The sequence below is a fragment of the Lepisma saccharinum genome, chromosome 9, assembly GCF_977018435.1.
Source record: "Lepisma saccharinum chromosome 9, izLepSacc3.1, whole genome shotgun sequence".
Classification (NCBI taxonomy): Eukaryota; Metazoa; Arthropoda; class Insecta; order Zygentoma; family Lepismatidae; genus Lepisma; species Lepisma saccharinum.
In genome coordinates this window covers 77,087,569-77,105,827 of record NC_139237.1, presented here as the reverse complement: position 1 = coordinate 77,105,827, position 18,259 = coordinate 77,087,569, and the positions used below count along the sequence as shown (strand labels likewise).

The 18,259-nt window shown below is 39.3% G+C and overlaps 1 protein-coding gene across 3 annotated transcripts in view; it reads right to left on the bottom strand.

Annotated features, from left to right (window-relative positions):
* Mhcl (Myosin heavy chain-like) overlaps positions 1–18,259 on the bottom strand; it is a 303,279-nt gene that overhangs the window by 211,549 nt on the left and 73,471 nt on the right. Inside the window, exon 1 of one of the 3 annotated variants that reach the window (XM_083128455.1) lies at positions 13,635–14,803. The exons of the other annotated variants lie outside the window; for them this stretch is intronic. Within the exon in view, the coding sequence (XP_082984581.1) occupies positions 13,635–14,447 (813 nt within the window). The 5' untranslated portion in view covers positions 14,448–14,803. Of the gene's footprint in view, positions 1–13,634; positions 14,804–18,259 lie in introns of those variants that run through there. 3 annotated transcript variants of the gene reach the window in all.

The following is an 18,259-nucleotide window of genomic DNA, read 5'->3' as shown; positions in this document are numbered from 1 at the left end:
TCGGATGGGGACACAGGGGTCAGATGATCCCCACGTCAATTTTTCCTCATCTTGACATTTGAGACGGGTTTGCCCCCTAAAACAGTTTTTTAGCCGAAACAAAAAAACACGTATTTCTTCCTTTGGGCCCCTCTATACACCTGCGAAGTTTCATGAAAATCGGAGGGGGACACAGGGGTCAGATCCCCACTTCAATTTGTCCTCATCTTGACAATTGAGTGGGTTTTGCCCTGTAAAACCGTTTTTTTTAGCTGAAACAAAAAAACACGTATTTCTTCCTTTGGGCCCCACTATACACCTGCCAAGTTTCATGGAAATCGGAGGGGGACACATAGGTCAAATGCCCACTTAAATTTGTCCTCATATTGACATTTGGGGGGGGGGGTTGCCCCCTAAAACAGTTTTTTAGCCGAAACAAAACAAACACGTATTTCTTCATTTGGGCCCGTTTATACACACACCTGCCAAGTATAATGGAAATTGGAGGGGGACACAGGGGTCAGATCCTCACTTCAATTTATCCTCATCTTGACATTTGAGGGGGTTTTGCCCTGTAAACCCGTTTTTTAGCTGAAACAAAAAAAACACGTATTTCTTCCATTGGGCCCCACTATACACCTGCCAAGTTTCATGGAAATCGGAGGGACACAGGGGTCAGATCCTCACTTCAATTTGTCCTCATCTTGACATTTGAGGGGGTTTTGCCCCCTAAAACCGTTTTTTAGGTGAAACAAAAAAAAACACGTATTTCTTTCTTTGGGCCCGTTTATACACACACCTGCCAAGTATAATGGAAATTGGAGGGGGACACAGGAGTCAGATCCTCACTTCAATTTATCCTCATCTTGACATTTGAGGGGGTTTTGCCCTGTAAACCCGTTTTTTAGCTGAAACAAAAAAACACGTATTTCTTCCATTGGGCCCCACTATACACCTGCCAAGTTTCATGGAAATCGGAGGGACACAGGAGTCAGATCCTCACTTCAATTTGTCCTCATCTTGACATTTGAGGGGGTTTTGCCCCCTAAAACCGTTTTTAGCTGAAACGAAAAGACACGTGTTTCTTCCGTTGGGCCCCACTATACACCTGCGAAGTTTCATGGAAATCGGAGGGACACAGGGGCCAGATCCTCACTTCAATTTGTTTTCATCTTGACATTTGAGGGGGTCTTGCCCCCTAAAAACGTTTTTTTAGCTGAAACAATAAAAACACGTATTTCTTCATTTGGGCCCCACTATACGCCTGCCAAGTTTCATGGAAATTAGAGGGGGACACTTAGATAACCTCGCTTATTAGTCTTACACTTTGTAATTATATAACACTGCATATATTATAATGTTCTATTTTAATTTGTAAAACTGTAACTGTAGAACAATTGTATAATTTTTGTATAACATTTCTATCTTGTTATATGTGTTAAAGGTTTCATCCTGGAATGGAATGTCTCACATTTATGTGTGTTTTCATTTCCAATACATTGGAATGAATACATATTCGTTTCAATGGCGTTTACAAAATCACCTCTGACATTTTATGTTAAACAAGTAAGATTTTTTTTTGTGCACGAGTGTGTTAGCCTATGCGTAGCAAAGTATTTTAGGAACAACACTTGAAAAAAATTCTTGTAGGACTAACTAATGAAAAATTTCTTTGTAATCGAAGATCATAATACCTTTTAAGGTGTGGTAATATTATAATGGGATTGAGATATGAAACTCTCGGATCCGGATCCAGATCCGAAACTTTCAGACCCGGATCCAGATCCGTAACTTTTGGATCCGGATCCGGATCCGATTTTTCGGATCCGGATCCGTTTGGCCATCCCTAGTTCATAGCAGGGCCGGCGGAAGGGGAGGGCGAACCGTCCCATCGCCCAGAGCGGCAAAATTTGAAGAGAAGAAAAAAATAAGCCTATTGAAAACTGTGATCGAGCGAGATATTCTTTTGCGCTGAATAGTATTGAAATAGCATAAGAAGTCTCATTATTTATTTTATATTTTGATGTTTTAGTTAGGAATATATTGATTTTCAATTTTCCGTTGCTGCGTAATGACCGGGGGGGCGGGGGTCGAAATAGAGCGGCATCTGCCGCCACCTCCCAGGGAGGCAAAATGACTAGCGCCGGCCCTGGTTCATAACAAAAGAAAAAGCCGCGCAGCTTATCGTCTAGTGGCAGTATATGTACTTGTTATTGTTGTGGAAGCCGGCATCCTTTGTAAATGTACAACAAAGGCAACCGACTGTCGCCGATCTCAGAGAGGAAATAATAATACTGCTTCAGGAGGAGTGTTATGGTGCAATTGTAGCGGTTTAACACGTTGGCATGTTATTATCTGCCGTTGCAGTTCCATACCAGTGTATACGGGTTTTGGGAGTGAAAAGTTAGAACGCCACCAGTGCATTAATGCAATGAAAAATAATATATATATTTTTTTATTTTGTTTGAAATCACTCAAATAAGGAATCGTATGAAGAAGTCTTCTTTGCAGCATTTTTGGTAATTTTACTTATGTGTTAGTTCATATTTTGCGAATTTTTAGTCCATATGTATGTAGCTACATACATAGTCACTTGTTAGTACATATTAATCCTAGTCCTGGTATAATGCATGACGTTTAAAACTCAACGTTAGATAGACCTGAATTCTCTAATTTTATTGTTGTACGTAACAGCTGTGCATCGGCGCACCGCAGCGATTTTTCTATCTGCTCCATTAGCAACACTGCTTCTTTAGTTCTGTCGCGCATTGCACGGCAGAATTATCTGCGCTGGACTCTAATAACTTGTTCGAATATAGCGTTCCAATAAAATCAGGAAGTTGTGTTGTACAGTGTGTCGATAAAGTCTGTTCCGCATTAAAAGCGAAGAGTGACAGTTCCGCACCAAGTGTGCATTTATTTCAATGTCGTCCGAATGGGCACAGCTACTAAAAATAACCTCGACTATACAAGATAGTATGAATTTTTCCCCACGTTGGAAGTGGAAGCAGTTTCTCAAGTTGATTATTAAAACAGATACGATGTTTGAAAAATTAAGTATTTTCAGAATGCCATGCATTTCTTATGTGGAGACTTCAACTTCAACTTGATGCTACGGCTAATCAAATGAGTTAATTCAATTTTTCCGACGACAAATAAAATCTTCAACACGCCCTCTTTCCGTTCATGTGTTTTTCTACGCCATTGAAAATCTGATATTCCCAAGAGAACAGTAAACTAACACTTCCATAAGTGCAATGCTAAGTTTTCTTCTACAACCATCAAGCGGACAGGCCTCTCTCTCTCTTCAGCTCGCCACGGAGAAAGGTTGCTGGAGAAAGGTCTTTCCACTGAAACTGTTCCTCCTGGCCTTAAGAAAACTGTTAAGCTTGCAACAAAGAGCGGTGTAACAGAACACATACAAACGTCAATATTAATCTGCTTCTGCATATGGGTCATTTCTTGCCCTGAGGGCATCCAATCATAATTATAATCATTCAAGAGTCTTGTCGCGATACCACCCTTTAGGGATGCTACCGAGACAAGAAAGTCTCTGTGTCGTCTCGAAATTCGATAGGGGACCCAGACAACTGCGTGTAAAGATTTAGAAAAGAACGAGACGCCTTTGGAGACATGTCGAGACTAAACCGAAACTTCAGTATGATACCTGAAACATCTACCTGAACAAAAATTTAATTTACTAAGCTACTTCATCATACACAAGCGGATATCTACCTGATTATTTATAGATATGCCATATGTTTTGTTTATAATAATTACATAGTCAATGAATTGGTTGCAATTGTGAGCTTGTGATGCGTGGTTGCATATATTCAGGGCAAAATTCCTCTTTTCGAGGAGTAACAGCGTCGAAACGAGACGTTAAACAGGAAAAGATATTTGCCTTAGTGACCTCTGTTCGCTGTGAGGTTACCGGCGATACACCGCGACGTGCTCTTCGAGATTGATACGAGAACAAGACAGGCTTTTACAACCAGAGACAAGACCGAGATTCTGCCAACTCTCGTCTCGTCTCGATACTATATACCTTCCAACAGGTTGTTGTCATGATGTGTCGTTACTGAAAACTAAAACTTTGGCGATAAATCACTGAATGCGACTCTTTTTCCCACGCCCTGGCAACGTGTGAGTACTTTACAGAGCTTCCAGGAGATAACATCGACAATGTATGTGGTTCACAATGCTATCGAGAAAGAAGAAGACGTCGAAGCGAATTCTTCGCACACTAACGATTTCCTTGCCTCGCCCCCAAATCAAGTACACGCTCATTTCACGTCTCTCGGCCCAAGACCCTCATCCATCTTCACGAAGAGCAAATTGGTCCAAGAAGCTGGGAAATTCGACGACAGCTCTCCTGGATCTAGTCTCCTACGCGATTTAGAAAAATAAAAAAGGAAGTTTTTTTTTTTTCAAAATCCCCACACCAGGGGGGATATATATAACAGGGCTTGTTACTAAAGGTTGTCACTTCGTGTGCCTTGGTCTCATGTTGTTTTCCTTCGTAAAAATAATAAAATTACATAATTCTCAGATTTCACAAAGCACAATACAACTACAAATATTTCATCATGTGTATGTTTTCCTATATCCACTTTTTTGCAAACATTCATCGACCGAGGACGTTTTAATTGCGAGACAGTCTATTATTGGATACAAACAGAACCTACTCAATTATAAATTCTCAACTGCAACCACTTATTGCTATAATTGTTGAGCCAATTATGATTCTCTCAAAACTGTAAGCTCAAAGGTTCATTTTAGGTTTCATGACGAATAATAGATTATAAATATAATACATTACTAACAAAACCGGGGAACAAAATACGTACGAATGAATGAAAGACTGAGTTAAAATTTGTGTGTATCGGCACGTATGGTCATTTTGCACCCTTCAAAGTATACGAGAAAAAATCTTCTTTCCTAAAATTCATGCATTAAAGTTGTAAAGAGTCCCTTAAGAAAGTTTAGAAGTGCAAGCTTGTAAAGGATAAGGGTAGACTAAAATCTTCCTCAGAAACAGTGTAATAAAAAGCTAAAAAAACATTTGTCAAAACATTGTCATCATATCCCAGTTGGGAAAATTAAAAAAAAATGTCTAAGGAAAGTAAATTCGGCGCATCGATAAGAAAATGTCGATCACTTGTAACTAGGGCTAGGATTTTGATGACCTTAAAATTGCCAAAAAATGACCATTAAAAATACATTTATGACCTAATACATGCAAGAAAATGCCCTATAAACTTAGAAAAATGACCTAAAAATTCTGAAAGATTTGTAGAACAAATTTATAAACTACCAAGAGAAATTCAAATTAGAAATTAACGTTACAGTATCTATCACATGTTCATTGCGTATGGTAGTACAAGTAAGAAAGTTCATTTTTTCATCTTTTATACTTTAAGTACTGAGTTGACGTGCACAACGAAAATCATATGCAAATTTTCAAAAGTGAATGATTGTCGGTTTTCGGACAAGAAAGCCTTGTACACTTAAACATTTCTCTCAACTTCCACCGACACAAGAGGAGCGTACTTGAAATGAACAATATCACTTGCTGTTAAGTCACTTTCAATTCCATATAGTGCAAATTGTTTCCCTGAAAAAATGTCGGATACAGAGCACAAAACTTTGTACCCCTTGTTTTTTAATAATAATCAATAATCCGTGTGGCAATAATATAATTACTGATAGAGGGGCAAATCACATTCTTTGAGCTGAATTGTTACACAACAGCTTGTGTCAACAATACTGCACACAATTTCTTTGTTTCTTCAAAGACAGTCGTTCAGAACTGCGCTGAAGGCAATGAGACAAGCGTCAGGAACCTCTCTCCTTCAAAGGGTTACATTTGCATGTAAAATGCCCCTTCTTTCACTAAAATGTAACAAAATGAATAATATGACTTTTAAAAGGCCGAGAAATGACAAACGGTTTAAAAAGTTTAAAAAATGACTTTTACTCCAAAAATGGTAAAAAAAATGCCCTAACAAAGGCATCCCAATTAACACGTTCCTATCTACTTATGCAATGTTTCTGCCTTACCAAAAGAAAGATGCATTTGCATCAAAATCCTAGCCCTACTTACGAACGTTACATACACGACACATTGGAGACCTTGTAACAAGTGAGACGACTGGGTCCAATACGCAGCCGAATTAAAAGGTCATTTTCTCAACGGGACGGGCAGTACGAGCAACTTCATGCACCAATGGTGGGCTTGATAGCACGAAGCTTGTTGTTCCACATTACTTCATCCTACCCTTCCTGCCAAGCGTCAAGAAGGGACCAACGAAACACATTCTGCAAGTCCTTGTCTGGCAGAAGTTTTGAATCTTTCAGTAAAAGGAGCACTAACAATTCACACTTGAATCCAAGATGTTGGACTTCTTTTCAAGTTATTTGAGGGTTTGTAAAGTCGAAATTATAATTTCGTCAGCTTTTTGTGGCTGCACTTCATTTTACGTGGTCTTAAAGTGAAGTTTCATACCATTAATCTGTAGATTAACCCGGGCTCTTCCCCATTTGTGAACATTAAAACGTCTATTCCCTACAATGTTGGACGTGCTGAGCAAACAACCTGATCTCAATTCCAGACGTTTCACAGAGCAATGACCGGTCTGCATTTATACTGTCCCGACACCTGCACACGGGGCGATACTTAAACCACTTGTAACGTAACCATCATATATCACTGTCAGCTTCATTGAAGAAATCGACGCCAAATGTAGGGTGACCAGACATACTTTTTTTAAGAGTATTATACTCTTTTAGAGGTTCATATACTCTATACTCTTTTCAATTTGCAAAAATCCCCAAATATACTCTTTTCCTTGCTATTTAATTTCATTCATTATTTTACGCTTAAAAATACCTTAAAATCCACAGAACGGAAAACGTCAAGATGTCAACAAACTGAAGTATTTACTCCTTGACTCAAGAATTTCCTATGAACAATTTCAAGTGTAATTTTCATATTCCATCAACAAGCAAAACATATTTCAAATTCATTGGAATTTAATGATAATGATTAGGGCTGAACTTTGAACCGATACCGATGCCGATACTTGAAAATTGCAATAATTAAAATTTGTTCAAAATATTGATCAATATTGATGTGTAAATATTCTCCTCCAATTATATGCATCAACATACCAATAAATTTGCTTTATAATATTCAAGAATTGCATCAGAATATTAAAATAGACATTATGTAGTCACAAATAATAGTTTTTTGTGCAAAATTAGTGTAAAATAAAAAGGAAGTTTTAATTTTGCATAATTTCCAGGATAATTAGACTGTCAAGAAGTCGCGCGGGATTTTTGCGGACCCCGCGAAAGAGCAAAATGCATGCGCACCTTCAACCTATAGACTATACTCTTTTTGGTCAACAAGTATCTGGTCACCCTAGCCAAATGTAACATGTCCATCAGACACGCGCTGGTATAGGAAAGAGTGTTACAGTTAGCTTACTTGGTAACGCTTCGTTACCTTAGTGACGGGCGGGAGGAAAAATCAAAATAATATATCTTGCAAACAGCTTGGCGGATTGGACTCCCTCGTCCAATGTAAATGATTCATTCATTTATTTGTTTTCCTTTACTTCGCCTTTCAACCACTTTTGGTTAATTGCGAAGATGAGAATGAATGGTGATAAGATGAAATGAATCACAAACACGTAAGAACAGCACACAATACAAGCCGCACAGAGAAATATGCAGACATATTGTGAAGTCCCCGAGAATTGATTGATTGATGTTCAAAATTATTGGTCCATCAGCATAATGACTATTTTTCTCCGTCACACAGTGCGATGATGAAACTCTCAACAGAAACAAAATCGTGGAGAGTGCGTTAAAATAAATTACATGCTTTAAAAATTCTTTGATTGATTAAAACTACAACAAAGATCCATCTCTTAACAGCTAAAGACCAACCATACAGCTGATGATAATTATGCTAAAACAAGGTTCTCACTCATTTTGGTAAAACAAATTACTTGACATTTTCAGATCTTTTTAACTACACTACTGCACAAAAAAACCGGACACTTGCATTTTTTGTGATAACGCATAATTTGGAATTAATTCAGATTCGAAGGCTAACTAAATGTTGCAGAAATTATTGGAAATACGAAAACCTGAATATATTCAACAGAAAACAAATATAATGTTCAATTGTTCAATACTTAACTGAGAGCGTAATTCATAAGTAATTACAATTCAGATGTCAAATATTAAAGTGTTCGTATTTTTTGTCCAGCAGTATAGATTTACAAATCAATCTATGTTGTAAAGCCAATAAAACTTATTAAAAATTGCCCAAAGTAAATGAACAAAACACTGTATAAACATTTCATATAGGATATCGTACAGAAAAAAGTATAGTTTCTATTTCTATATTATCTTAACACCAGGCAGGTACAAAAATATATTGATTTTTCCAGACTTTTGGATCTATTTTAAAAATTATTTGACTGTTCCAGATTTTCCAGATATTTCCAGGCCAGTGGGAACATTGTAAAGAGCCTGTACAGGTGCACTCGGATCACGTGCGGAAAAGACAGGTACAACACCCCCCCCCCCCCGAGGATTATACTGGGAGTGGGAATGCAGTTTATCGGTCACCTCTTACATCTTCTCGTATGTATTTGTGTGTATTTTTGTAATTTTACGTAGCTTTACTACCTCTTAAGGTTAATCGCAACGACGATTACACGAAATTTATGAAGAATCCTACAAATAGTGATAAAACACTAATACTGCCGCCATGGCGGGATTCAAACCAGAACATCCGGATACGGAGCACGGACGTTATAGCTAAGTCTGCGAAAAAAATTCAGGAAAGGCGCCGCAGACACCGGCTACTAATTAATGCGCAGGTCGTTACGAAATGAGCTTTCATCATCCTGATCTCACGGTACAGAAATAACTGTTACACACTTGGAGAGATGCACGCTTCGGTTTACAAAACAAAACTTCAAAGAAGGAGTCAGATAACCGGTCGGGCCGCTCCCGCACCCGGGTCCGCAAAGAGTGGATCTTTCTCCGCAAAACAAGATGAAGAGAAAACTGTCCGGGATCACAATGTTCAATTAACGCGAGAGAGAGACGTCGTATGTTGCGCAGGTGTCTTGAAGATTTAAAGAAAGGCAAAAGAGATATCGTGGGAAAACTGTATGCATGCGCGCATTGAATATTACGCACATCGTATTTCCCCACGTTCTCTGATGGTGTGTGTGTGTGTTTTCGGCTCCTTACTATGGACGAAATTGACTAAATTGTTCAAGATAAATAGAAACCCCCATACATGCTTTAGATACTCAGTGATTCAGAAGTCCGTCTAACATTTTAGAAATTCACCAGATAAACTATGCCAATTGATAACTGTAATTCTGATGCCGATAGAACGTAGACGGATCCAGAAGTTACAGTTGGGAGGGGCGAATTTAAGTCTGATACCTCACCTAACCGAGAATCAATTCTAACCCACACTTGCCCTGTTTTATGTAAACAATACAGTCCTGTGGACAGGAATCACGAAGACTTCAATACCCTTAGATTAACGTATTGTTTATCAAAAATATGGATCCATGGCTGGAATACATGGTTATGGAGTTTCGTTTTAAGATCTTTATGCACAGATAGGCTAATCGGAAATGGAATCCGATCCAGTGTGTGCCTCTGTCGGGTATCGATCCAGGGACCCCTTGATTACACAGCTGAGACGTAACTATTTCGCCACGAGGACCCGAATAGATGGATATTATTGCATATCGTTTTCGTGATTCCTCCCATTGTCACGGAAAACTTAACGATCAGATGAGTAAATTGATAAGCAAAGAAAACACGAACATATTCCTTCAAGGGGTTTAGGGTTCGATCCCCTTTTGGTTGCACAGTGGTTCGGATCCAAATTTAAATTGTAGGTCCAATTTCGATTAGCCTAACATGAGCATAAAATTGGCTCAACTCACAACTTTCAAAAATATTATCAATCATGTTAAACTTTGATAAAAGACAGAACGTTTGAATCTTCAAAAATATGATGCATAATAATACAATCCAAAAACCTGGCAGTTGGGAGGGGCGATCCCCCCTATCGCCCTCCCCGTGGATCTGCGCCTGATAGAACTACAAACTGCCAAAAGTTTTTGAAGGAAACCGCAGGAGTACATAGCTAACACGATTTACCACAGGGGAAGTAGTAGCAGTAGTAGACAGGGTTGTTGAAGGTCCAGGAATTTTAAATAAATTTAATTCCGGTCCAGGAGAGAAAATTGGTTCTGGACCGTAAAGAACCATTTTATCTGTAAAGTATCTCAATTCGGTCCAGGAACATTTCTCCGGATGAATTTAAATACGGTCCAGGAACCTTTTTTTCCGGATCAATTTAAATACTATCGGAACCTTTTTTCCGGATGAATTTAAATGCGGCCCAGAAACCTTTGTTCCGGATCAATTTAAATACAGTCCAGTAACATTTCTTCCGAATCAGGATCAGTTTAAATAGGGTCCAAGTTCGGTATTGAAATGAAACAATACGCAACTTTGATCGAATTCAAATTGTGCGAGAAAAAAGGTTCCGGTCCTGTTACGGAACACAACACAATGCATGGATTCCTGAATCTTTAACAAACCTGGTAGTAGAAAATATGACTACGTAAACGTGAAAATAGCGTATCGTACCCAAGGTATTGGGTAAGATGTATAAAGTCTTAGCATAGCAGGTAGCAGAGAAAGGAATGCAGAATAAGCAATTAGGCAAACGTTAGGGGAGTGACTCAGGAGGTGTGATCGGTTGGCGAAAATAGGAGAGAGAGTAAGGTCTGCGGATTGTGAGAGAAAATCAAAGTGGAGAACGATTATTGGACGATGGTGTGTGATTGAATCGATGTCTCACAGGGAGGTCAGACAAGTGACATTTGAGAGGACAAGTGTAGGAACAATCTTCATATATTTGTAAGGCAAGTAATATCCTTTTCTTAACCAATCCATATCGGTTCAGTCATGGAGAGTATAAAACCCATATCTAACCTAAGTTAATTTCTATCGCCATTCCTTTAAATGTAACCTCTTGCATTTATCACATTTAGGCCAAGCGAGTGATAATGATAACCATCTGAGAGATGAATGAGAAATAACTACATCACCCAATTCAATCTAGAGGTTCTTGGTTCGATCCCAAACGCAGCACGGGAGTTGCGTTACGATAGTTTTGTGTCTTGGAATACGCAACAATCTCTTTCCCGCTGTGACTGTGCAACGACGATTTTGAGCAGAATTTCAGAAGGAGTTCCCACTCTCAGCTAATATGAAAGAACTTCGCAACCATATCACTGCGGCTGTGGTACTGATCGACCGTGTTATGCTAACACGCATGCAATATCGGTTAGATATAAGCCGTAGCAGAAAAGGTGGACGTGTGTATAAAAACTATCAGTTTGTTGCTATGTCGGCATCACAATTACCACCCTCAGTTGTATCGTTTATCTGAAGTAAATTTCTAAAATGTTTCACAGACTTATGAATCACCGTGTAAGTTGATAAGACTAAATATCGAAACGAAATAGGCATATTGTCCAAGAGCATCCTCTCGTTCGAGGCTTTAGTCAGTCTGAATGTAAAATGCCTGAAAATTTTGCCCAATCAAAGCTATCTTACTAGACAATTTATTCAAACATATCACGGCCGGTGGTTATCTGGTTATACGTATGCCCCTTACGAGGTCAGCCATTACTTGCGGATCAGAAGCATATGTCCTTGACAGAATCCGACAAGAGCACTCTAAAAGCACTTGCATATAAAACGCTAAGGAAAATATATGGACCAATTAGAGAAGATAATAGAAGATTGAGATATAATGTGGCATTTGGGAAAATCTATACAAGGAAGAACATTGTCAGAAATCAGAATGGACACATGTGAGAGAACGAAGTACCTAAACAAAGAGAAAGGGTGTGCAAAAGGGGAAAACAAAATCTGAAATAAATGGATGATATTGGATCTGAGGGTGATGGAGATTAGAGGCTGGAGAAACAAGTACGGTGGAGGAGGTCACAAAATTAAGGTATTTCTTTATTCCTCAGAACGTACTCATTTGGAAGTTGTGTAAATTACAGTACCAAGTATCAGCGATCACAAACACATTGGAAATATTTTTTTCTTTTGATGAGAATACAAGAAATGTGGGTAAAATTATTATAAAGACCACGGATGACTTTAGAAGTAGGAAAGAAATAAATACATTACGCCTTAAAGAAACGTTTGGTAAGAATCTTAATAAAACTAATTTGTAAAACAAATTACTAATTAAAGTACTCACAGATCAAAATAATGAAAGCAAAATTAAAAGCAGACTTGACTGAAGTAATTCAGGTTACTTCTTCTATTTATATACAAAATATTGTTATTAATTTAAAATTTTGGATGCGTCAGCACTTAGGTTATTTTGCACCCGTCACTTTATACGGAGTCTAGCCCCTTACCTGAACTAAAATGTAATAATAACATATATGTAACGTTGGGAGACTAAAATATTCTGACTTAGATTAACAGAACTAAAATAAACATAACTAATATCGTTGTGCTAACTAAAATATTAAAATATTCTGACATTGGTTAAAAGCTGAGGGTGTAAAGAGGCACCCAACACACACACAGAATTATACTGGCCATAGGGCCAGTCGCCAGAGCCTCGTTCGTCTGCAAAATGCATTTCAGGGTGTACTACGTGGAAGTGAGATTGACAATTGGGCGTACTACGTGGAAGAACGTCCCTTACACCCCAATACATGAATTGAAACACAGTTTCTTACGTCATAACAGGAACATAAAGCAGGCTCTGAAGTTTTTTGTTTCTTTTTTAAAAAGTACCAAAATAAAATGGGCTTAAAAGTTCCTAAAGAAACGTGTGTTGCATAATACTGAATCCCGTTAAGTCAACTTTGTGCACAGATTGGGTAATCGAGGCTGGACCTACAGTTAAAAGTGGAATCCGAACTAGTACGTGAATCCACCAGGTTCGAACCCGGGACCCCGCTATCCTGGAGGACCTACTGAATTTCATAATCAGAATCCATCACCTTATATAATTACATCGATGGGGAGGCTTTGCAGCACGTACATGAAGAAAAAGAAGAGTTTACATGATCCTTGGTGGGAAACTTGACTGTAATAGACTTGTAGAAAAGTCAACACCAATGTGGAAGGGCAATAAAGAGATAGACCTGAAGGGAATCTGCAAAGCTGGGTTGCTGTTCCCAGGGTGTGGATACTTGAAGGCTTATGTTGCTTGGCCGTGAACAGCGATTTATCCACACACACCCCAAAAATTTCCTCAACACCTCCCTGAAATATTTCACAAAGGCCGAATTTATGGTCATTTTGGCTCTAACTTTACCCTAACAACCACTAAATACGAACTTACACACCCAGATGGAAAATTCTTGATAAACATCTGGCCGTAAACATTTGGGTTTAGGAACATCAGAGGGTTACCTAGGTACAGCGTCACGTATGTAGAAATAGTCGACATTGTGCTTCACCCCAGAAAGTAAAGTGGAAGATGTTGGTGAAGAAGTGACCGACAAAGGAAAAGCCCGAAGATAAAAGACACAAAGAATCATCAAACTCACCTTTTCCAGCAACTCCATCTTCGTGAAGAGCAACTCGGTGAGATCTTTGTAAGGCACCTTCGACTTGGGTTTCCACAGGGAAGACATTTCAAGGGGCACACCGCACACGCCATTTCTCGTCACGGTCATCCTGCTTCGGTGCTTCTTGCTGCGACGGACCACCTCGTTGTCGCTGTGGCACCTCGCCACCTGGACGTGCGCTTTGAAAGAGTGTCGTCCTGGTCCTCTGGAGACGCCCCGGAAGCACCTTTGCCCGTTCACGGACTCCTCGTCGTCGGACGTCGCATCCGAAAGGAACCCTTGTCGACTCTTCCTTCTTTGGTTTCGGAGGTTCCTGCTCAATATTTCGACGGCGTCGCCGTAACCGTCGAGTTCGTCGGACGAATTGAGCTTATCCGGACGCGTCTTCGCCGCCGAGGCCAAGGTTGGGGTCCGGTAGAGACGCTTGCTGATGGAGCTCGAGTCTGGAGTCGAACTCCGGACCAGCGAACGGTTAGAAGGCGACCTACACTGTGCATTGCCGTTGAGTTGATGCTCTGTCTCGGCAACCCCCGGAAAGTTCTTATTGGGTAATGGAGACACCGGCGATGACAAGGACTCCTGTCCACTATCAGCATCACTGCACGTCTCTACAGAGATATTATGATGGTCCAGGAGGCAATTCCGTTTGCACGCTGGGAGAGCGATGCTCTTTCGACTCTTCTGAATTCCGCTTCCGTGTGCATCCCCCGAGCATCCCTTATGTAGCTGCTTCTTCTTCGGGGTGCGCGGCACGTCGCCACCCCTGAGGGAGTTCTCGAAAGATCCCAACATGTTCTCTCAACACTAACGCACAATATCACTCACAACAATGTTAAAACTATGCGCTTCGAGAAGAATTCCACAGAGTATAAGGGTTGCAACGCCAGAATAGGCTACTTTGCAGATAAATTTGGCAGCAGCGCGCCAACCCTGTACGCGAGGGGAGGAGTCACACCGGGAATTTAAGCGACCACAACTGTACATCACTGACACTGAACGTTTTCGGAACCGCGGCCTGTAATATCACACGACAAGGTAGCACCTTACATGTTGCTGCCATATGTAACGAGCGCTTAGCTTGGGAGACCGAACGCACTTCGAATCTGTCAAGAAGAACGAGAAAAGACACCTCTCCTCTTCTCTGTCATTTCCGCGCCACTGAGAGAGATGAGAGGTCCAACCCTTCTGTCACGTACCGTTCGGATCTCCTCGGTCTTCTTCGGCTATCTTCGCCGGAACCACACACGCTCAAGCCCAGCCCACTTTCCCGCCCAACACGTGAAGTTACCGCCGTCACACCTGTATTAACAACGCTAATTATCTTTACACTGTACTTATTAATTACCATTTCAAGTCCACTGCGAGCATTCAGGTACAACTAAGATGAAAACGCGAGACAAATTGTGAAGCAACTCGAACAGTATGTTTCAATTACATTAAATTTTGCGCAAGTTTTCCTCTCACACCGTATGTATTGACGTTTGGAAATCTGATGATGTAATATCAAAAGGCATTTCCGATTTGGTATGTTAGTTTAATTGTAGTTTTTATCGTTTCACGCAAGATTGTTTACAAATATGAACATACTTTCTAGTTTCATTGGTTAATAACAACATTTTGCCGCATTATACACATACAAACAAAGCATAGGAGTGCAAAAATAACGGAAGGTGAAAAAAACGAGATTCCGAAAAATCCAAATATTCAATACACACAGAAAACTAAATGCATCATATCTATTGATGCACCACAAACGCATCTATTGATGCACTAAAGTGTGCGTTATGGCCTCTGCGAAGAATCTGGTTTACAGTTTTATGCATTTTTTGCATATCGTAAAGTAACACCATATGATGCATACCTTCGTGTCGAGATGCACTTTTATGCATCAGTTCCTATGCAGCTACCTGCATCTTTCTCGATGATGCACTTCAATATTTTGTGTGAGCTACAGACTTTATGCATTTCTTGGTTTCAACTGATGGATTTTCTTTTCTGTATGTACAGTTGCCTAACTCGACGGCGGTGGTGGAAGTTGTCATTGAAAATTAGCTACTAAAATCCACTTATCGCCTAGTGTTAGGCAACACACACAACGCCTGGAATAGAAGCCAGTATTTCAGAATATAGGAGTCTCATTTTTACTGCCGATGACGTAACCAAAATGTCTAAATATCAAAATACCGAAAAATAAAATACTATTCTACTGTCTATCGTCCTCTTTATCCGCCCATTTAAACTTATGTTTCTCATTTTCTCCTACCACATGTGTAATCAAAATTCATTCCCATCTTTGTTTGTGTCGCGATTGTAGCTAGTTTTGATCGTTCTCAGATTTAAGTACATGTGATCCATTTCCTGATCAAGGACGTATTTAGACGGAAGGATGGGGAGTTACGGGTGTCCGAATCCCCACCCCCAAAGATTTAGAAAACCCAAAATTACATATTGGACGTACATACAAACAAACTTTGCAAAATTTTGCTCGTCAAGGTCTCGTCCCGACACCACATGCCCTCGAAAAATGCAATTTTGTATCCTGTGTATATGCAGCCAGGAGTCGCATTTTCAGTGTTGCCACGGACATTTACTTTTTCTATCGCAAAACGTAGTACAAGCGATACTGCGCCAAGACTGAACTTGGAGAGAAACGGAACGCAAGCAGGACGTTGCATTTTCGGTACTTGAGTTAGTAACGGGTTACCGAAATTTCATGAGCAATTGCAACGGCATTTATTTACTTTGCGTTACTTGATGAATTCACAAGTGGGGAGTTTCTTTGACAGGACGAAACAATCCTTGTTGTAGTTAAATGTCTTTAGTGGATGGCAACGGAGTACCTTTACATATAACCAGAGGCGTCTCCTGAACGCATTCTGTGCATGCGCCAATTGTGGGAAAAAGGACAGATTGCTCTGTGACATTAATGAGCATTTCTACATTCTAATTTCTTCATATAGGAGAAGTATTTATTTTACACGAGAGCGCTCAACTAAGATTATATTACATTTCTTGTATCTGAAGTGAAAGAAAGTAGTAATCCTTTTCCCACAATTGACGCATGCGTCACTTCAGATCCAAGAAATGTAATATAATCTTAGTTGAGCGCTATCGTGTAAAATAAATACTTCTTCCATATGAAGAAATTAGAATGTAGAAATGCTCATTAATGTCGTCGCAGAGCAAGCTGTCTTTTTTCCCACAATTGACGCATGCGCAGCATTTACCGCATGCATTCAGGAGACGCCTCTGCACTGATAAATTTGAATCTGTACAGAAAATCTTTCTTACTTCGCAATTTATGAAATTTAAAAAAAAAATTCTTATGTATGCCTAGAGCAGGGGTAGAAAAATACACGGCGCCCGGTTGCGAAGGCGCCTGAATTTTCGAATATTTTGAGGTTGCTTATGGAAATTTCCATTACCTTTCTTTTTAAATAACGAGCACAGCATGTGCTTGGTAATGTTTGTTAATGTTTGTGCGTTTTCTGTATCACTTGTATCTTTAAATCAGAATAATAAACATGCCATTGCACATTTTCCACTGTTGCTAGCAGAGTTTTAAAATCTGCAGTGAAATGGAAGAGTCGATCATATATTAGAAAGCATACTATAGTCATTCGTGCAGTTACCGGTAGGACATTCTTTTGGAAGTTCACTTCTGCGCATGAATCAATTACTTTCAATCCAATATTGTATTAATTAATAAATTAAATGTTTTAAGATATTTCAAAATGTGTAGCTTTATGTTAGTTGGGTTCATGGATTTTCTAGACCACGTTTTGAAGATAAAAGAGGGGGCTGGCGCCTGAATTATTTTAAGTTTTTTCTACCCCTGCCTGGAATGTTTAACACAGTTATATCTATCTACGTTACAGGTATTGTCTTTGCAAACAGACAGTGAATATTTCTTAAGGAATATAACTTATAAAATACCAATGATAAACAAACCAGTTCTAAGGTATTTGTACTTGGTTAATGGTCCAACAGCAGATCTTGTTGAAAACTATGATTTGGAATGTACACAGAGCAAAAGGTGTGTTTGCAATAACCAAACATTTGTTCATATAGGTGACAAACAAATCATTGTTCAATAGAAACAAAGTATTTTAGTGATTGTGCACATATGTTTCGTCAACAAAAAAATTGGTCAAAATTACCAAGTTTGGTAAAAGTCATCAAATATTTGGTTTTGCTTACCAAACATGTCTTGGTAATTCAAACAGATTAGTTTTTTCTGTGTATGATAAAATATTTTGTTGCTCTTACTATATTATTTTATATTTACACGTGTCTGTAATTTTAGACTTGTTATATGACTTAGTGCTGAAGTGTATGTTGAATATTGCACTAAAACAAACTTATTATTATAGTTTCTTTACACCAACATTTGTAGAGGTAGGTCTACACTCATTCGAAATTCCTTCCACTGCCCACGATTTTATTCGCGTAAAGAGTTTAACTTTACTTCTGTGACGAGACTTCTTGTTCAAGGGTCTCCAAAAAGCCATTTCCAATCGAACGTCTCCGCCGCAAACATGTTTGGCTTACCGATGGCTTGACACGAATTGGCGAATCCGGAAATATTAGGAGAATCTTTAGAA